This window comes from Mesoplodon densirostris, chromosome 18 (genome assembly GCF_025265405.1).
Source record: "Mesoplodon densirostris isolate mMesDen1 chromosome 18, mMesDen1 primary haplotype, whole genome shotgun sequence".
Lineage (NCBI taxonomy): Eukaryota > Metazoa > Chordata > Mammalia > Artiodactyla > Ziphiidae > Mesoplodon > Mesoplodon densirostris.
In genome coordinates, this window is record NC_082678.1 from 6,448,803 (window position 1) to 6,469,959 (window position 21,157).

The window sequence follows — 21,157 nt, forward strand, 5'->3', positions numbered from 1 at the left end:
TTAGTCCACCTGGGACGTTTTTGGACCCTGTCATTACAAAACCAAAAGAAGTCCTTTTAGATTTCGTGTATTAACACTGTGAAAGATAGGACAGATTTATTTTACATTTATAGCTGTGTATGTCGATATACACAGTCATATAGAGAAAAGCCTCAGGCAGCCTACTGGTGAGGAGGGCACCATCACTTCCCTTGAACTGTTAGCTTGTGCACAGAGAGGGTGCTGTGCTGTGTGTCAAAAACAAGGGCGGTCATCTGCTCGCCAGTCACATCTGAAGAGATGTCGTTAGAAGTGGGGCCAACAGTCAAGGACCCAGTCTCCTCTCTTTCAACCCCTGAATTGCGCAGACCCGGTCTTCCTCCAACCAATAGCCCCTCAACTTTTCTAGGACCAAAACTTGGGCTGAGTTCAGAGGGAAAGGGGTGAGCTACTTCACCAAACTCTGGAAAGGTCAGGAGTGATATTTAGGGTGCCCCAGACCCCAGCACCTCTGCCCACTGGCCCGAGCCCCGCCCCCGATCCAGCCCCTCCTCCACAGCCCACGGGGCTGGGTTAGTACTCGGCGTGGAACAGAGGAAGCACGGGGAAGGTGGGTGGGAGGCCACAGCTAGGAGATCAGCTTGGGTGCACCACAGTCAAGTCCGGCTTGGCCCTTAGAGAGCCTAGAGCCCCGGGCTGGCTGGACAGAGGAGAGGAGGCCGCCCTCGCGTGAGCTGCGAGCCCAGGAGCCCCTCGCCCCACCCACTCTCTAGGAACTCCACCGCCAGCGCAAAGTCAAACTCGTGCAGCGGCGGCCCATCCACCGCGATCTTCACCGCGGGGCCGCCCCGGCCTTCCCCCGCCCCGCCCGGCCCCCACCACCGCAGCTCCCGGCTGCGGCCGACCTTGTCCAGGAGGCCGGCGCCCGCGGGCAGCGCCAAGGCCAGGGAGGCGAGGGCGGCGAAGTCGGGGAAGAGCTCGTGCAGTTCAGAGCGCGCGCACGCCAGCTTGGCGCACAGGGCCCGCGGGCCCAGCCGCCCCAGGCTGCACACCACGCGCTTGAAGAGCGCGAAGTCGCCCAGCGCCCGCTGGCACACCACGGCTGGGGCGAAGGCGCGCAACAGGACGCGCAGCGCCCCCTCGCCGTGCGCACCCAGCTCCTCGGGTGCCTGCGGGTAGCGGCGGGGGTCGAAGATCGCCGCCAAGGCGGCCACGGCGTCCAGCGAGGGCCCGGGGTAGGAGTCCCGCAGCCCCCTCCGCATGGAGTCCAGGAAGGCCCCCCGCAGCCGCTCCAAGCCCTGGACCGCAGCCTCGGAGTAGCCCACCAGCTCCACACCGCGGTAGGTGCAGCGGCCACGGCCCAAGTCAGGGCTGGAGGTTGCCAGTTCCTGCAGGAAGCCCTGGAGACGCGCCCCACCTGAGCTGCGCTGCGCTTGGAGGGAGGCTGCAGCTGCCGTCACCAGCGGTTGCAGCAAGGCCAAGTCCGGCTCTTCTGGCTGCAGGACAAGGGCGAGCTTCTGCACGGACGGCAGAGCATCCAGCAGGAGGTGGGTGAAGGCCACAAAGGTGAACTGGCGCAGGGCGAGGGCCAGTGCCCTGGTTGTAGGTGAGGCTGGGGCAGAGGCCTCCAGTGTGGGCACCAGGCAAGGCCAAGCCTCAGCCACTGCTTCCACCACAGGCAGCAGGGAGGCCCAGGGCACTGGCCGTGGTCCTGCCAAGTCAATAGCTGCAAGGTCCAGTGCCGCCCGGAGCTCAGGGACCACATGGGAACTGGGGCCACCGTGGAGGCGGAATAGGGCATCCAGCACACTTTCATATTCACCTAGGTAGGCAGGGGGCTTGGGATCTGTCCGGCCGGGGAGGCAGTGTAGTTCCATGAGCAGTGGGCAGGCGGCCTGGAGCTGCGGGCCCACGCTCCCCAGGCGGTCACTGGGGAGGCTTGAGCTGAGCCAGGCCAGCTTGGATGCAGACACGCCGAAAGCCTGCAGAATGTCCAGGAGCTGGCCAGCGGTGGCCTCGCCTTCCTGTATCTCCACACTGCCCAGGAAGGTGGTGGCAGGCTGGCCATCGCAGGGGGACACCGAAGTGGCAAACAGGGCCAGATTGTGGGACTCAGGCCAGTCCCTGGTCTCGTCCAACACCAGGCCCACATACGGGGATGCCTTCAGGCGTTGGCAGGCCTCTGTGTGCAAGACACTGGCAATGGCGACCTGGGACAGCCAGGGAAAGAAAGGGAGGAAGGGCAGAGTTAGGCTTGTCCTGAGAAGGGGAGGCAGGCAGGGTGGGGGTGACAGAAAGAGCACAGGCCTGGGGTCGGACTAATCCTAGCTTTGCCACTTACTGACTGTGTGACCTTGGGCAAATCATTTCACCTCGCTGTTCATCTCTGTTTCCTCAGCTCTAAAACCAGGCTGATACCTGCCCCCAAGCTCCTCAAAAGGTTGTTGTGACTCATATCTTAGTGCCCTGACCAGGGATTGAACCCAGGCCCTCATCAGTGAAGGCGCGGAGTCCTAACCACTGGACCGCCAGGGAATTCCCATCGATGTAACTTTGTGTTGTACTTATAAGTGTAAAAATGCTTTAGGAACCATAAAGATTCTACGGCATTTTGTGTGTGTGTGTGTTTCTGCAGCATTGCCCCTGTCAGCCTTATTCCTGGGGGTCTCCCTCTGCTCTGCTGCTCAGGAATTAACTGATAGACGCGTTGACTCCCTACCAGTTACACAGAGCCCCAGCTGTGTGCTGTTTGTCATCTCTCTGGGGGATGAGATCCAACTTCCCCACCCCCTTACCAGCCCCCAGGACTCATACAGCCAGTGCCTAGGACAGAGCTGCAATATGCATGCCCCCAGGGGCCACATGGGTGATGTTGACCTTGAAGTGGGCCAGGGATAAACCAAAGGGAATAGGGAAGCCCATGCCCTGCTTTCCACCTCCAGAACTCCATGCCCTGACTGCACAGGACCTAGCTTTTCAGTAGAAGTCACAAATCCATATTTTTATATGTAATCTCTTGGTTTTTTGTTTATCTTGGAGACTAATTTAAGTTTTCTTAAAACACTGTGAAAAACACATCTGTGGGCCAGTCAAGCTCCCAGGCCACCAGTTTGCAACCTCTGACCTAGGTAGTGAGGGGAGCAGACCTGAGCCCCTGAGGACAGGGCCTGGTCCGGCCTCTTCACTGTTGGGCACCCAGGAGCTGGCCAGGGGCCTGGCACCTAGTACGCCCTCGGTGAAGGCTCTGATGGGCGAAGGTGTGAATGAAGTGCTTTGGCCGCTGCCCAGGGGCCTGGCATGCTGGTGCCATGCCCAGACGGCTCGATGTTCTCCCTCCTCAATCCCTCCCCCACAGCCCTGGCTGCCACCCACCTGCATGTCCCTCACCCTCCTGGGACTGTAGTAATCGCCGTGCTCCATGCCCAGCAGCGCCTGGCACAGGTTGAATCTCTGCAGCTCGAGCAGGGCAGAACAGCGGTCATCAGGCACGTCCTCCTTGGCCATGCAGTACACCGTGGTCAGCATGGCCACCTTGGCCGGGTTCGCTTCCACCTTGACACCCCTGAAGCTGTGGGTGGTCGCCAGGCCCGGACAGGTCCCTCCGCCCTCAGCCTGGCCCTCAAAAGTGGGCCGGCCCCGGTTGACGGCCAGAGCCTGGCGGTGGGCCCCCGAGGTCACGTGGCGCAGCAGGGCATGACGCTGGAAGTTGTCGGTGCCCACAGTGAAGGCGTTCTCCGCTTTGCCGTGCTTGTTCCGCACCAGGGCCTGGCGGCACTCGAGGCAAAACATCAGCTTCCGCTCATAGTCAAAGTCCAGCCAGGTGAACTCCTCCTTCCAGTGCTCGTTGAAGTAACGCTTGCACTTCTTGTTGGAGTTGGAAGCCTCTCCGGCTGGTTTCTTCCCCGGGGGCACCATTCCTGCTCGAGGGGCAGGGCGCCTCCAACCCCCACCCAAATGCTTTTGCCCCCCAAGCCTGCCCCGCACACCGAAGCACCTCCTCTGACAAGGGGAGTCGGTGGGGAGGCAGGAGGGGGCCAGCCCGCCAGGCTAATGGGGACCATCCATCTAACTTAGCCCGGAAAGTTTATTTCCACTCCGCTGGTGGGAGACTGGAGGTGAAAGAGACAAGGGAGAGGTGTTAGGCATCCACTGGGGCTTCACACTGCCCACAGAGGACTCCCCGGGCGAGGGGTGGACTGGGCCCAATGGGGAAGGGCTACTGGCAGTGGGCCATAAAGTGTTATCCAAAGTGGGTAGAGGTATGAGGGCCCCAGCCTCTAGGACAAGGCATCGATTGCTTTGACCGCTGAAGCATGTCAGAGCTCAGAGCTGGAAAGACTAGCACCATCAATGCAGCCACATTTTATAACCCGAGACAGACAGTGGTTCTCGGGGCTCACGAATGACTCGTGGCTGAATCCTGGCTCCTCGCCCAAAGGATAACTGGTGCCATCAGGCCACAGTTATTTGTGTCATCAGAAGGAAGTTAGCACGAAGCTGAGCTCCCAGAGCCACAGGATGAGGAATGGGATTTGTTTCCTCTGGAGCTCCCTTCCCTAAACACACGCATGGGCACGCTCACACACACACACACCAGTTGTGTGGTTCTGGGAAGGGTAGCCCAGAAGCGGGGGCTGGGCTCCAGACTAAAGGCAGCCAGCCGGTTGCCTCTACCTCCCTCCACCACCACCCCAGGCGCGAGGCGAGGATGAGGAGTTCAGGACCCCACAGCCACGTCCAGTGGATGGCCAAGACCTGCCACCTCTGCTTCCTCATCATCTCTCACACCTGCCCCTCCTCTCCATGTTTACTGATAAGTGGTACCTACCATTTACCGAGTGCGAACTGACTCAGGCCCTGTGCTCAGGACTGCGGTGACTCCATCAGGAGACCAAGATTCCTCTTGCAAGTACTCTCTGAGGATGGTATCATCCTCACTTTGGACAGGAGGAAACTGAAGCTCGGGAGCTTTAAGTGACTTGCCCGAGGTTTGCCAAGCAGTAAGTGGCGGAGGTGGAATTAGAACCCAAGTCCCCCTGACTCCACAGGCCATGCTGAGACCCTGGCCTGCACCGTCTCACCTGGATTTCGCAGCGGCTTCCACCTCTGCCTTTGTTCCCCCACACTCATACCTCACGTAACAGCCAGAGAGCAAGGCCACACACAGATCCCACCGTGTCACTGCCCTGCTTCCGCCTCTTTGGTGATGTCCCATTGCCTAAGTCTACATACCTCACCATGAGCCAGCGAGATGCCCCCCCACCCACCCAGCCTCTGGACACCTCCAGAGCCTTCCCACTCCTGTCTGCTCAGCCAGCTCCAAAGGCTTACCATGCCCCACACACATTACTGTTATTTTTGCTCCTGCCTCCATCCCCTGCGCCTGGAACTCCCTATCCCTCCTCTTTCCCTGGCTATTTCCCATTCATTCTTGGAGGGCAGCTCAGGCATCCCCTCTGCCACCCTGATCCCCCCCCAACCTGGGCTGGTACCTGTCCTCTATTCTCCCATAATTCCCCGTGTATGAGTCTTTGTAACACAATATGGTGAACGCAGGGATGCTCTACGTATCTCTGTACTTGGTTCCTGGAAGGTCAAGATCACATTTGCTCATTTTTGTACCTCTAAGTCCCTGTACAGGACTGGGCACGCAGATGGCTCTCAGCAAAAGCTGGTTGTTTAAAAGAATGAAAGGATTATTTTGGCTATATGAAACAACTTCCTGTTTCTTTCTTTTTTTAAAGATTTTTTTTGATGTGGACTATTTTCAAAGTCTTCACTGAGCTTGTCACAATATTGCTTCTGTTTCGGTTTTTTGTTCGGGAGGCATGCGGGATCCCAGCTCCCCTGACCAGGGATCGAACCTGCACGCCTGGAATTGGAAGGCAAAGTCCCAACCACTGGACCGCCAGGGAAGTCCCAACAACTTCCTGTTTCTGAGGCTGTTGGTTTAGCTGATTCTAAACTCTGAGAAAGCAGTGATTGTCTTGCCCACCTGATATTATACCCAGCACCCTGTGTGGAACTTGGCACTTAGTAGGTAGGTAGAGTAAGGGCAGATGAGTCGAATTCCACGGGCAGCCCATTCAGTGTAAGGAGAAGCACTCCATGTTGCCAGAAATGGGTGAACCTTTCTGGTCCTCCTCCCCTGGACTCTGCGTGGCAGTTGGTACTGCTCATCACACCCTCCTGAAACACACTTTTCTCTTGCCTTCCACGACACATCCCCTGGTCTTCCTTGCTCCCGTCAGCCACTCCCCTCTGATGTCATCTCATCCTCTTCTTCCCTATCTCAAACTGTCCGAAGAGTTCAGAACCGTCTCTACAGGACACTCCTCTGGGCACCACACCTTTCCATCCAACTGCCTTCCTGGCTTTTCTAAACAGATCTCTCCTGTATCTGTCCCTACAAAATATGCTCCTCTCCCAGGCTGCCCCACTCAGGAAAATGGCCCTTTCTCCCACCCAGCTGCTCTGGCTGGAACACTGCCCATCCAACCCCCACTCCCTTCCGCATCAGGACCTGGTCTGTCCACAGGTCCTGTTGATTCCAGCTCCACGATCTACCTCTAACTCATCCCTTCTCTCCATGCCACTGCCACCATCCTTGTCCAGGCCACCATCATCTCTTGCTTAGACTATGGCAGTTGCTTCCCGATGGCACTCTGGGTCTCCACTCTTACCCCTGTCTGGGGTCAGAGACTCTCAGTAGCCAGAGGGGGCTTTTTAAAACATACAGCTTAAAATCCCTCCATGACTGCCCATTGCTCCGACGCCAGCACCAGAATCCCTTTCAAGATCTACCAAATGCCCAGGCACTGCTGCCCTCTCTGGGAGCCTCCCTCCCCTCCCAGCTACACTGGCCTCTTCTCTCAGTTCCTCCAGAGTGCCAGAGTCCCATCCCCAGAACCTCTGCACATGCTGCGATTTCTTCCGGAATGTTCCCACCCTCCCCCCCAACACTTTGCCTAGTCCACTTTCCCTCTGGTCTTAGCATAATGACCTCTTCAGGGGAGGCTTCTCTAATTATCCTTCCCCAGCAAGTCCCCTTATTTTCTGTCACTACCCCCTGTTTGTTCCCTCCAGCGCACTCCCCAAAGTTTACACTCCCGAAAATCTGCTTATTTCTGTGTAGTTCTATTGCTTGCGCTCTTGCTGTCCGCCCCCCTCCCCTGGAAAAAGTCCCTGAGGGCAGGTAAGGTAATTTACTTGTTCCTCTCTGGACTCCAGAGAAGGGAACCACGGCTGGCCCCCAGCAGGTGCTCCACAAAATTTGAGGAGTAAATGAGTCAGGAAGCACAAGCTCTCAGGCAGAGAGAGCAATGGAGTGGGCCCCTGGGCACCTTTTTTTTTTTTTTTTTTCGCGGTATGCGGGCCTCTCACTGTTGTGGCCTCCCCCGTTGCGGAGCACAGGCTCCGGACACGCAGGCTCCGGACGCGCAGGCTCAGCGGCCATGGCTCACGGGCCCAGCCGCTCCGCGGCATATGGGATCCTCCCAGACCGGGGCACGAACCCGTATCCCCTGCATCGGCAGGCGGACTCTCAACCACTTGCGCCATCAGGGAGGCCCTGGGCACCTTTTGGGTGGCTAAAACAGCTGCCTTTTTTTTTTTTTTTTTGCGGTACGCGGGCCTCTCACTGTTGTGGCCTCTCCCGTTGCGGAGCACAGGCTCCGGACACACAGGCTCAGCGGCCATGGCCCACGGGCCCAGCCACTCCGCGGCATGTGGGATCTTCCCAGACCGGGACACGAACCCGTGTCCCCTGCATCGGCAGGCGGACTCTCAACCACTGCACCACCAGGGAAGTCCCAAACAGCTGCCTTTGACATCCTTTCCTCCTAAGGTCCCGTGATTCTGTGACTTGGTCTAGCCCACCACCCAAAGGGTCTTAGAATGGAGAGGAGGTGCAAAGTCAAGGTGACACCCTTCTGGGTTTTTGAGAAAAGAACAAAAGAGTAGGGAGGGAGGAGGCCTGGGAAGATGGAGATTCTGAAACTGTACTGTCCAATAGGGTAGCCACCAGCCACATGTGGCTGTTTAAAATTAATCAGAATTTAAATTTTTTTTTTTTTATGGTCACACCACGTGGCTTGCAGGGATCTTAGTTCCCTGACCACGGATCGAACCCATGCCCTCGGCAGTGGAAGCGCAGAGTCCTAACCACTGGACCGCCTTGGAATTCCCCAGAATTTTAAATTTTTAAAAATTCAGTTCCTCAGCCGCACGAGCCACACTTCAGGTTCTCAATAACCATGTGTGGCTGGTGGCTACTGTACTAGATGGCCCAGAGAGAGAACATATACATCATCCCAGAAAGTTCTATTGAACAGCGCTGCTCTAAAAGACCAGGCAAAAGCCACTGACATTCTCCTACCTCAACCTGAGGGAACCGGGCTGGGTGGGGCGGGATGTAAGACGTGACTCTTGGGGCGATGTGTGTTGGCCGGTGGTCCCCACTCCACCCCAGCACGTAAGCCTCAAACAGTGTCTATATGGCTCCAGGATGGGGGTCCCCAGTCCCCTCCCCAGCCTTCTTTGGGTATCCTACTTTCGGGACCCCAGCAAGAGGAGTCCACGCTCCCGGCAGAGTAGGGGCAGGAGCCTCCTCCCCTGGCAGCCCGGTGAAGTAGGGGCTCCCTGCACACCCCTGCCCATCCTCCCGGGGCCTGGATGCGGAGGGCTGGGGAACTTCCTCTGGGGGGCGCGTGGTGCAGGAGCTCTCCGATGGGTGCCGCCCGCGCCGTGCCGCCTCTCCCGCAGGAGCCCCAGCCCCCGTGGCCGCCCCCTGCCTGGAGGTTCCTGGAGGGGGCGCCCCGCCCGGCCCCCTCCCCTCCCCGGCCCCCGCACGCACGCACTCACGGAGTCTCGGGAGCCACCATCTTGCGCGGTGGACGCTCTGGCCGCGGTCTCCTTGGGCTCCACTGAGCGACAGCAGCCACTAGCGGTAACCGGGGCAAAGAGGCGCCAGCGGCGGCGCGGGCCGGGGTCGCGGGCAGGGCGGCGGCGCCCCGGGGGTCGGCCGGCCGCGTCCGCCTGTCGCCGCTCTGGCCCGGCGCACCCTTAGCCCGGCGTCGCTCTCACCCTCCCCACCGCGTGCGCTGCAGCAGGAGCAACTCAGGTTAGACCGCAGGAAGGATGCTCCCCGCCAGCGGGAGGGACAGTGGTCATTCATTCACCACAGGTATCCGTGGGTTCCTAGAGGAGCTCACAGGTGAGAACTGACTGGTGAGACCCAAACAGGCGGGGCGCTAGGGAGGCTACACTCTGGCAAGTGCCCCGAGCGAGAGCGATGAACAAAATGCTTTGGGAATCACAGAGGAGCAGGCTGTCAGCTGAAGGTCATCAGCCTGGAGAGGCAATTAGGTTTCACAAAAGGGTCAGTGAGATTTTACCAGGCAAAGGGCATTTCAGCAGTGGGAATGGCAGAGCCATTGGGAACCATCGTGAAGTTCAAAGTCGAGTGCAGGTTCTCAAAGCTCAAGGTAGAACAGAGGTATGGAAGCTCTACAGTGAATGCTGGGGATTTTGACCTTCCGGCCTTGTGGGGAACCTCGGGAGGTGGGTGAGCTAGAAAATCATGTGGGATCTTAGTTCCGCGACCAGGGATTGAACCCGGGCCTCAGCAGTGAGAGCGCAAAGTCTTAACTGCTGGACCACCAGGGAATTCCCAGGAAATCGGTGTTTTAATCTAATGAGTTATTTGTAACAGGGATGACAAATGGGGTGGGTGGGAGGAGTGACCTCTTCCTAGAACTCTCAGACGCCCAGGAGACCCTCACCCCTGTGTGGGTTTCCCTGCAGGAGGAATGTGGGTGGTACCCCACCTTCCTAGACCTAGAGGCCTGCAGTGGAGCTCCAGTAACGACATCAAACTCTGAGGCCTTGGCAGCCCAGCACTTAGCCTCAGTTTCCTCACCTGTGAAGTGGGAATTACACCTGGGTAAGGAGGAAAGGGCAGGACAGGAATGGGTCTGAGGACCAAATGAGGTGCTGGGTGTGGAGGCCGTTTGCACAGGGGGTGCAGGGCACTTGGTGACCCAGTCTCCCCTTCTGGTCAGCACAAAGTCACCCGGAAATGCCTTCCGGCCCCCGCACAACTGGGTACACTCTTCTCCCACTCAAGGCCTAAGGCACACGTTGAGGTCAGGGCCTCTTCAGTGGTTGCTGGGAGCTCCCCGCAGCCCCCTTCACGCAGCGCTGCTCTGAGCCGCCCACCACCTGCCTCTGACATTCACTGTGAGCCCTGGCCCCCAGGGCCGCTGGGATGACGCACGAGTCATGGCACATGCACACACACGTGTGGCCACTTGGCTTGTGGGTACACTCAGATGAAGGGAGACGCTGCAGCCCCCACCCCCATCCCAAGATGGCACCACACAGCCTGACGGGTCTAGAATTCTGCACCCCAAAAACGGTCAGGTGTGTGTTAGGGGGTCTTCTCGGGTAGCATCTTGCAACAGAACAGCCACCCTGGCTTAGTGTCTCAGAGCAGTCCCTCCCCACCCCTGGCCAGGGGTCCACAGCCGGGACCCAGGGCTCATTGGATGGCTGCCTCAAGAGGGTGGGTTGTTACTCTGATCGAACAGGAATAAACCAGACTAAGTGACGGAGAAAAGGCCACCCCCAGGGGTCCAACAGAGACGAGGGCAGGGGTGCAGAGCTGGTGTCTGATGAAATAACGTCACCCTGCCTACCATCCACGGGAGAGAATCCGGGGAAGCTACGTCCTGCTGTGTTGCCATCACTGGGAAAGATACACACGAAAGAGCACAGGGACACACACCCTGAGGTCCACAGGCATCCACACAGATAGTGACAGGGACAGACACCAAGGCACACACTCACACACATCTCCCCATGGTGAGACCGTCTATGCACACTGATGTGTGTACATACGGAGGTGGTACCCACGCAGAGACAGACAGATACCTCTGCTGGCCAAGGGGCGGGCACAGAGGCCACGCATGAGCATGCATGAACATACAGGCAAGAGCAACAAAGACACACTCAGATCATATACACCCAGAGGGACACACACACGAGGACACGCAGACCCCTACAGATGCACATACAGACAACACAGAACAACAGGCATGCAGTGGCACACAGCATCACAGAGAGGTGCACGTACACAAAGATCCATATACAGAAACACACACACCCCTGACAAAATTAAACGCATCTGACATACACACAAGCTCATGTAGCCAAACCGAGTCCCCCTCCCACCCCTGCCTCGAGTCATAGGGGCAGATGGTAGGGTCCTCCCAGAGGCAGCGTGCACGCGCGCTCACACACACACACACCCCTCAAATAGTAAAGTTGCCGTTTCTATCACAAATAAAACCAAAACTCTGTGAAGAAAGGGAGTCCAGGAGGGAGAGAGAGCCAAAGGCAGGGAATGAGAGGTTGAACCAAGACCCCAGCTTGCTCACCCGCCGCTAGGATTAGGATTCCTCCCCACATTCTCCAGCGCCCCCAACCCACCCTGGGCTGGCCAGCACTGTGGAGGCGTTGATGTTCCATACTCCCGCCCTCCCTGCACCTGAGGAAGACCCCCGAGCCCAGTCACAAGAGGAACACTCTGCTCCCAGCCCCAGGGCCTCCAGCCCTGGCCCTTGTGGAAGGGGATCCCCCAAATCCTTAAAGGGTAATGGCTGTTTCCCTCAAAAAGGACCAGGCAAGCCCTGTGTGGGGAGGTGAGCCAGGAGACCACGAACAAAGCACGGGGGGCGTTGATGTTGACCCCAGCGCGATGGCTGGACCTCAGCGGGCGCCTGGCTCTCTCCTTCTCTGCTTCATTGACAACTGCCTCTAACCCCCGAGCCCTGCTCCTCCAGGCGGCCCCTTAGAGGCAGTTGAAGGTATGATTTGATACAAGGAACCCTTGTAGCGGGGGCTCCTCGGAGGACGCACACCTGCCCCAAAGTGTAGCAGCCTCATTCCTGCAGGCTGGACCTCCAGATTCCCGACCGTTCCTGCCACCCCTGCCCCACCTTTGCTCCCGGCCAGAGTGGGGGCTCCCCCTGCCCATCCTTGAACTTGGGAAAAGGTACCAAGAGTCAGCTGGCTACTGGAGCCTCTAAACAGACGACTCTGGGGCGGGAGGGGGGGTCGACAACAGGAGGAAAAGGATAGGGCAGGGGAGAGGGGAGAGGGGAGAGGCCCACCCTCGGCTCGAAGCCCCCGCCCCAAGCCCCCAGCTCAGGCGTCCTCAGCACTCACCCAAGAGCATTCTCTGCCTCTGGAGGAACCGCTGAGCGCAGAGTGCGAAGCGAATGAAACCCAGCCGGAGAGTGACAGAGGGAAGGGGTGGGGGAGTGGAGGGACAGGAGGGGAGGGTGCGAGGGAGGGGCTCCTGCTTCTGCTGGGAAGCCACGGTTACCGGGCCCTGTCTCCCCTCTCCAGGAAGGCGCTGCCTGTTCCCCGGTTTCCCCACCCCAACCACCGGTGGAAAGCACAGGGCACTTCTTCCCCGAAGGTATGGGGACAGCGGGAGGGTGTCAGGGGGCCTAGTGCCTCTTATACCGAAGCGAAGAGTTGACCCTGCCCACAGAGGCCTCCAGGACAGGAGGTGCTTCCAGCCCCTTCTCTGCCGGCCAGAAAATTCTTCTTCTCAACTTTGAAGCCCTGCCTGAGGGCTTGCTGCCGCAGGGGGCCCGTTCTCCCATCTAGCCTTACGTATCCTCTGCCCCCATCCCCTTTTATTTACCTCCTTTTACTGCAGGGGAAACCGAGGCTCAGAGAAGGGGAAGGGAGCGCAGGTGGCTTGCAGTTCAGTACCTGGACTGCCGGACCTGCTACCTGGGCGATGCCAGGAAGCGGGGAAGGGGTGTTCATGGATCACCGAGAACTTCTGACGCCCCTCATCCGCCCGCACCCTCCTCTCCCACCCATCTTTTCTCTTCTGATTTGGCTCCTTCCTCCTCCGCCTCTTCCTGAAACCTGCGGGCTCCTAACTCACCTGAGCACCTGGTGCCGGGAGGGGGGTGGAATGCGGGAGCGGAGACAGCCAAGCCACAGCTGGATCCAGTCTCGCATTCCAAGCCCGGGTCCCAGCGCCAGCCCCCCACCCCCTCAGCATCCTGTCTCCACCAGACAATAACCCGTAATCTCTGCAGCAGCCAGTTCTCAAGCTGCAAAGAAGGTCTGGGGAGGGGGTGGCGGCGGCAGCCCCTGAGAACAGGTTTGTTAGGAAGAGGCTCTGTGGGGGAAAGGGCTTGCTGGTGTGGGGAGAGGACGGAAACTCAAGCCCAGAGCTAATTAACCCACCCAGAGACACAGACGGAACCTTTGTCTTCTGCGGGGGCAGGGATCTGAGCTAAGCCCCCTAAGTTCCACCTAGACAGCCTTGCCTTTCCTGGTGGCCCCTGGGGGGAGGTGCTGATGGTCAGGTTCACATCTGTGAGGGGGTGAGTGAGGGCACCGCCATCACCTGCCACTTAAGGAGAACCGCAGGAGGCACTGGTTAGACCCCCCAAGAACTTCTTAGTGGCCTTGGGGGAGCCAAGGTGAAGCAGGCATCCAGAGGCCTCGGGATGGGCTGGGAGGGGCACTGAGGAGGAACTGGAAATCCAGGGAGATACTGAAGCCATGGGGGGGACAGGCTGGAGGGCTTCCGGGGCCTCCTGATGGGACTGAAATTAATCCATCTGCAGGGAGTGGAGGGTGAAGAGCTCATCAAGCCAGTGACTCAGGTGTGACCCAAGCTCAAGGCCTTTGATCTCTGGGGCTCAGAATGCAGCCAGAGGCTTCTGCAGTCAAAGACTAGGAGAGGAGATGGAGGGACTGATTAGAACGGGATCTAGGAGAGGTCTGAGGGCGCAGGGCAGGGGACAGCCTCCATCTGCCGCTCTGATGCCTTCCCGTCCCCAAAGGCACAGGGGTGTCTGGTACAGCTGCAGCCGTCTTTGCCCTGAAATCCAATATAGTCTGACTCCGTCTCCGCTTTCTTGTCCCCTTTAGTGTCTACCCTGTGCTCCCCATCCAAGTCCCCTCTGACCATTTCGGTAAGCCAGAGCTTAAGTCATTTTTGAAATCTTCTCTCCCCTCTGGTGTCATGTTGCAATGGTGGAGAACAGGGTATGTGCCCTAAATTGGGCAGCTGGGTCCGTCCTGCCAAGAGACAGGGGGAGGAGCCAGTTGGATTTAGAAGGCTCCGCTCCCTGTCCCTAGCCAGCCTAAGCAGAGCGGGAGATGGCTGGCGTCTCCCCATTTTTCAGTTGAGGACACCAAGGCATGGGTTCTGAGCACTTGAACTGCCTGTCATGGGAGCTGGTCTGCCTGCGCTGGGCCATCCCTCCTCCCCATTCCTGAAACATTAAGGCTCCATCTCTCTTAATGTATGCTGTTCTCCTCAGCAGCAAGGTGAGGAAGGCACGTGAGAGACAGGATTTAGAGTCAGAGATGCTGGGATCTGAACCTGGCTGTGGCCTTACGCCTGTTGCTTACACTCTCTGAGTTCTAGTATCTCCGTTTCTCAAGTGAGGCCGCTACGCCCAGGGATGGCTGGGTGAGGAGGGAATGCTGTACTGCTTGTGGAAGTGCTTTGCAAACAGTTCATCTCCTAAGCACATGCTCATTGGCCCTGGGGGTAGGTCACAGCTCTTTCCCCAAGGTCCAGGTCCTGGTGTCCGTCCCCCAAGCCCGGTGCTGGCCCAACATCCACACTAGAGGTTGGAGGTAGGAGGGTTGAGGCAGCAAACCTTTCTCTCTGCAGATGTTCAAGAACTACCTAAACTTGTTTAGGGATACGCACACGCGTGTGTGTGTGTGTGTGTGTGTGTGTGTGTGTGTGTGTGTGTGTGTGTGTGTGTGTGTGTGTGTGATGGTCAATAGGGTCATTGAGTTCAGCCACATTGAGGCGGAGGTTCCTGGTGCCCACACCTCCCATGGGGGGCAGGTAGGGTGAAAGATGGCTCATTCCTGAAGCATGAAAGGGTCTGCTGTGTGGGAGACAGATCGGGAGGAGGGCAGGTGGGGGAATGACCTGGAGGAGGGGCTGGGGAAGGGCGCGGTTCCCGCTGTTTCTGCATCCTGTGCTGTTTCCCCTTCCTAGGTGTTCCAGGCTGACTCATGGTGGGCAGCTGGGTGAGGCTGAGTAAGGCGGCCTCTGACACAGGCATTGGTGAGGAAGCTGAGAGAGGGGAGAGCCGCCCCCCATATCTCCCTCCCACAGACGGCCTCAGGGACAGGATCCTCCAGACAGGATCCCGCCTCACTGCCTGTGACGGCCTGTCACTGTGCAAGGCGCCAGCCCCCCAGACCCCTAATCAGAGTGACAGCTCCAGGAGGCCTCCCAGAAAGGGAGCCTCGAAGGGGCATGACTGGGCCGTCACCCCCACCACTTCAGCGCCCTCCCAGGGAACGGGCGGCCCTCCTGGCTGCCACAGGACTGAGATCTCAGGTGTCCAGGAACAAAGCCGTGCGTTAAGGGCTCCTTTGCCTCAAGCCTCCTGAAAGTAGACGTGACTCTCCATTTCCGGAGGTGCCCCAGTCAGCCGTGCCCTCAGGGCTCTCTGCTCTGGTCCAGCCTCCTCAAGCGGACACGACGGAGGTCCCCACCCCCTCACCCCTGGGGGGAGTTGCTAGCATTGGGCTGCCTCTCCCACCCGCAACTCCCAGAGGGCCAAGGAGACAGGAGAGTCCATGGAGGGGGTGGTTTGCTGGGGGGTCACAACCTGAAGTAGAGTCAAAGATAACCAGGCCAAGGGACTTCCCTGGCGGTCCAGTCGTTAAGACTCCGTGCTTCCAATGCAGGGGGCGCGGGTTTGATCCCTGGTCAGGGAACTATGATCCCATGTGCCTCTTGGTGTGGCCAAAAAAAAAAAAAGATAACCAGGCCAATGGAACACAAGTTCTCCGCTGGAGCCCCGGGATCCCAGGGTTCCCAGAAATCTGAGGATGCAACATCCTCGCTCTAGTCACAGCCATCACCCCCCCGCCCAGCATGCTCCCACAGTGCCGCTCACTCCTCTTAGCATGGCGGTGGGGAAGGTCTGGCCCCGTGGCTATCTTTCCCTCCAGACCGTGAATGCCCAGCACTGCTCAGTACAGAATCCCAGCATCCTGCCCGGGGCCAGCGCAGGGCTGGAAGGCTGGTGATGCAGGACAGGTGACTGGAGGGCCAATGACTTACGAGGTGTTGTTTAACAATCTCGGGAGGGAGTACCAGGCATCGTGTCTCCTGGTGACCCCCCCAAACCTATCCTGTACTCGGGGGATAAGGACTGTGAGAAAAGGGAAGCCAAGTGAAGGGGGACCCCATCCCTCTGGGCAGCCTGTCTGTGGCCACCAGTGTCTGGTGCTGCTGTCCTTTTTCTCACAGCCCACCTGCTCTCTCCACACTGGGATGGTGGGTGGGGGAGAGAAGGAAGGACCACTGCCCGGAAGGAAGGCCTGAAAAGCCAGAGTTAGAGGGGAGCAGGGGTGGGACCAAGTCCTCTGGTCACAGGAATGGCCTTCCCCACCCACCCTTGCCTCCCTCTCAGCGGCCCCTTTCTGATAACGGAACTGTCCATCACAGCATCCCCTAAGCCAGAGTCATCCTTGGCACCTCCCTTCCCCTCGGCCCCACATCCCGTCAGTCACCAAGTCCTGCAGAAAAGACCCCGGAATCTGGTTCCACCATCCTACCCACTTCCTTCTCATGTACCCCCAAGACTTACCCTTCCCCCTCACCAGAGACCTCTAAAAACACTAACTACTCCTGCTCAAAACACTTCAGTGATGCCCATCACCTTCAGGACAAAGGCCAGCTGCCCAGCTTGGCTTTGAGGACTTCACAGGCAGCCCCTGCTCACCTCCTGCCACGCCAGCCACTTGCCCAGCCCAGCACCCCCTGCTGTTCCTGCAAAGCCATGGCCTCAGGCCTGGGTGCATTTGCTCTAGCTCAGGGGTCCCCAACCCCCGGGCCGCAGACTGGTATTGGTCCGTGGCCTGTTAGGAACCAGGCCGCACAGCAGGAGGTGAGCGGTGGGCTAGTGAACGAAGCTTCATCTGTATTTACAGCCACTCCTTATTGCTTGCATTACCACCTGAGCTCCGCCTCCTGTCAGATCAGCGGCAGCGGCATTAGATTCTATAGGAGCGCGAAGCCTACTGTGAAGTGCGCGTGGGAGGGATCTAGGCTGTGCGCTCCTTATGAGAATCTAATGCCTGATGATCTGAGGTGGAGCTGAGGCGGTGACGCTAGCCCTGGGGGGCGGCTGCAAATACAGATCATCATTAGCAGAGAGGCTTGACGGCACAGAGACCACAATAAATCAATTGCCTGCAGACTCACATCAAAACCCTATCAGTGGGCTTCCCTGGTGGTGCAGCAGTTAAGAATCTGCCTGCCAACGCAAGGGACACGGGTTTGAGCCCTGGTCTGGGAAGATCCCACATGCCACGGAGCAACTAAGCCTGTGCACCACAACTACTGAGCCCACGTGCCACAACTACTGAAGCCTGCACGCCTAGAGCCTGTGCTCCGCAACAAGAGAAGCCACGACAATGAGAAGCCCACACGCCGCAAGGAAGAGTAGTCCCCGCTCGCCGCAACTAGAGAAAGCCTGCACACAGCAACAAAGACCCAACACAGCCAAAATAAATAAATTAAAAAACAAAACAAAACAAAACCCCTATCGGTGAGTGGCAAGTGAAAACAAGCTCAGGGCTCCCACTGACTCTGCATTATGGTGGGTTGTATAATTATTTCATTATATATCGCAATGTAATAATAATAGAAATAAAGTGCACAATAAATGTAATGCACTTGAATCATTCCAAAACCATTCCCCCAGCCCCCCAGTCCGTGGAAAATTTGTCTTTCGAGAAACCGGTCCCTGGTGCCAAAAAGATTGGAGACCACTGCTCTAGCTGCTCTAGCTGTCTCCCTGCCTGGGAGACAAGATCCACCAAGATCCACCTTCAGTGTCATTTCTCTGAAGCGTCCCCTGACTTCTGTCAATTCACCACTCCCTCCCACTTCTCAAAGGAGCCCATCCCCACATCTATGAAGCCTGCTGTTATCTTGGACAAACTTGTCTGCATGTAGTTATCTAGACAGTTCTTTCCTGACAGGCAGCTCTGTTGCCTTTTAAAAACACAAATTCCGGGCTTCCCTGGTGGCGCAGTGGTTGAGAGTCCGCCTGCCGATGCAGGGGACACGGGTTCGTGCCCCGATCCCGGAAGATCCCACATGCCGCGGAGCGGCTGGGCCCGCGAGCCATGGCCGCGGAGCCTGTGTGTCCAGAGCCTGTGCTCCGCAACGGGAGAGGCCACAGCAGTGAGAGGCCCGCGTACAGCAAAAAAAAAAAAAAAAAAAAAAAAACAAATTCCCAGACAAATGCTGTATGTTCTCACTTATATGCAGAATCTAAAAAAGCTGAACTCATAGACATAGAGAGTAGAATGGTGGTTGCCAGGGGCTGGTGGTGGGGGAAATGGGGAGATGCCGGTCAAAGGGTACAAAGTCCCAGCTGTAAGATAAATACGATGTAGGGATCTAATGCACAGCTTGGTGGCTATAATTAGCAGTACTGCCTTATACTCTTGAAAGTTGTTAAGAAAGTAAATCTTAACTGTTATCTGTACACATACGCTCAGAATTATGTGAGGGGATGGAGGTGTTAACTAGCTTTACTGTGGTAATCATTTCACAATATATACATGTATCAAATCATCACACTGTACCCCTTAAATTTACATTTGTTATATGTCAGTAATATCTCAATAAAGAAAAAGTACAAAAAAAGAAAAAATACTACAAGGTCCTACTGTATAGCACAGGGAATTATACTCAATATTCAATATTTTGTAACAACCTAAAAGGGAAAAGAATCTGAAAAAGAACATATATATATATGTATATATATATCTCTCTCTGAATCACTGTGCTGTACCCCTGAAACTAACACAACATTGTAAATCAACTCTACTTCGATAGAAAATAAATAAATAAATAAAAATATGAATACCCCCAATCAGCAGCTTGCACATGGTAAGCTGTCTGTAAGTATCTGATGAATTAATGAATGACTTTTGAACACACTCACACACACACACTCCAGAAACATCCATACAGTTGAATATGCTCTTATTCAGAGTCACATCCTGGGGTCCAGCCCCAAGTGCTCAGGTGGGGAAGATGGTACCAGCCATTAGAGCACTCCCTGCTTTGCTTATGCAGTGACCTCTGCCTGCGAGGTCCCTTCTCTTCTCACCCCTGTTCCGAAGCTCACTGCAGCCCCCCTCCTTCGGGAGGCTTTTCGTGGTACCCCCAGGTAGAATCACCTTTTCTCCTTTGTACCCCTGAGGGCATGTCCCATGTAGCACCCACAACACTCATCTGCTCATTTCGTGTCTGTCTCGGCCTAAAAGACAGTTTCAGTCTTGGGGGCCGCGGGGGGAGGAGTAAGACCGGAACGTCTCCAGGCCCCAGCACAGTGCGGGGAACACGGACGGCATCCCATAAACACTCACCCAAACAACAGGCAGCCCTCAGGAGGTCAGAGTGTAGCCCTCTGGCAAAGCTACCAACCTGGGCTGCAAGGTATGTGTGCAGGGCATGCTTCTGGTGGCCGCCCCCAGGAACCAGGCAGAAGTTCCGGCCCTTCCTGACTCTCACGCTGGGCCTGGTTCATAACCTGTTTCCCCTGCCGGCCAGCAGCCTGCTGCTCCTGGTCTCTCCCATGACTCCCATGTGCCTGTCAGCTGGAATCATCCTCACGAATCCATTCACCCACTTTGCCCAGAATCTGCCTTGCAGTCAGCGGTCCTCTTGCAGCCCAACCTCTGCAGAGTCATGCCAGCCAGGGAGAGGCCGAAATCCTGGCCAGGAGTCCAGTGGCCAAAGGGAGAGGGGCTTCTCCCCGCTCTTCCCCTGACCACCTCTCAGCCCTTAGCTGGAGTGTCGTGCACATCGCTGACCCTGGCCTTCAGAGACCAGAGCTGGAGCCTGGGACGCCCCGTAGGCGAGGCCCTTATCTGGAAAACTATCTGCCAGGGGGCTCCTGGTTGGAGAAATGCTGCTTAGGGGGCCTGGTCCTAAAAGACCCCACAGGGAGAGCCCCAGATCCAGAGGAGGCCTCAGACCTCAGGCCCTGAGAGACCCCATAGAGGGCTGTCAAGATGCAAAAAAACTTTGATGGCATCTGGGGAACTTCAGACTCTAAGACCCCATTGAGGGTACCCCACAGAGAGAGGCCACAGACCCAGAGCCCCCCACAGGGGCCCAGAACCCAATCTGTGGGAGCAGCGCCCCTCCACACTGACCTGGCCCCAGGGGCGTCTTTCCCAAGCTGAGCTGCCGCAGGCGCCTCTGGTGGGCCCGCCCCCCACAGTGCACCTGGGCCTGGGCTGCCGAGTTCAGCTGGATGTTGCAGACGTCGCAGAGGGTGTACGACGGCCGTTTTCTTTCCCGCTTGGGCTTAGGTGGTTCTGGAGGCCGAGGGGGGCACTCAGCAGCTCCAGATCCGGGGGGCTCCTTCTCACCCGGGGGAGATGGGCTCAGTGGCCGCTTCATACCTGGGCAGATCGGGAGACAAGTAAACAAAGGCGAGTGCAATGAATACACAGACGGAGCAAGAGGGCTTCGGGACCCAGAGATGCCTGTGCCCCGAATCCCAGCTGAAATTCCCTGGCCTTCTGAGAGCCCCAACCCGAGGATGGCAAAAGGGAGCAGAAGGGGGGCTGTTTTAAACACAGCAGCAGTAAAATGCGGGGGTATCTGGAAGAGTGTCAGAAACAGCCACACACTGGGTGGCCGACACCTGAGGGCTCAGAGCAAAGCGCTCAGAGGGAGAGCGGGGCTCTCAGAAAGCGGGCGACGTGGAGGGAGAGCCAGCAGAGAGGCTAGTGGAGACACGAGCCTGGCCCAAGGCAGTCCAGGCGCTGACAGTGCTGGGACAGGCAGGCCTGTGGTGCCTGCTGGATGCAGGTGCTGCCCGCCAGAGGATGACTGCAGAAACCCAACCACCTCGTGCCCAGTGCTGGTGACATTCACAAACGGTGACAGGGTGTGAAGCCATCCCCACCCCTGCCCCACGTGGCTCCCGATGCCCCCTGCTGTTAGGGCAACAGTTGGTGTTTACACACACACACACACATACACATACACACACACACACACAGACGCGCGCGCGCGCGCACGCGCGCGCCGGGCCCTGCAGAGCATGCGCATCACCCCTCC

General features: G+C 57.6%; 1 protein-coding gene across 6 annotated transcripts in view; it reads right to left on the reverse strand.

The window, feature by feature from the left end:
- Positions 1–20,491, reverse strand: part of ZNF385C (zinc finger protein 385C) — a 30,459-nt gene extending 9,968 nt beyond the window's left edge. For 5 of the 6 annotated variants that reach the window (XM_060082052.1, XM_060082053.1, XM_060082054.1 and 2 more), the window contains exon 1: positions 20,242–20,491. In XM_060082052.1, the coding sequence (XP_059938035.1) occupies positions 20,242–20,491 (250 nt within the window). The remainder of the gene's footprint in view (positions 1–20,241) is intronic. The other variant, XM_060082055.1, reaches the window with a different exon arrangement.
- Positions 20,492–21,157: the final 666 nt, after the last annotated feature.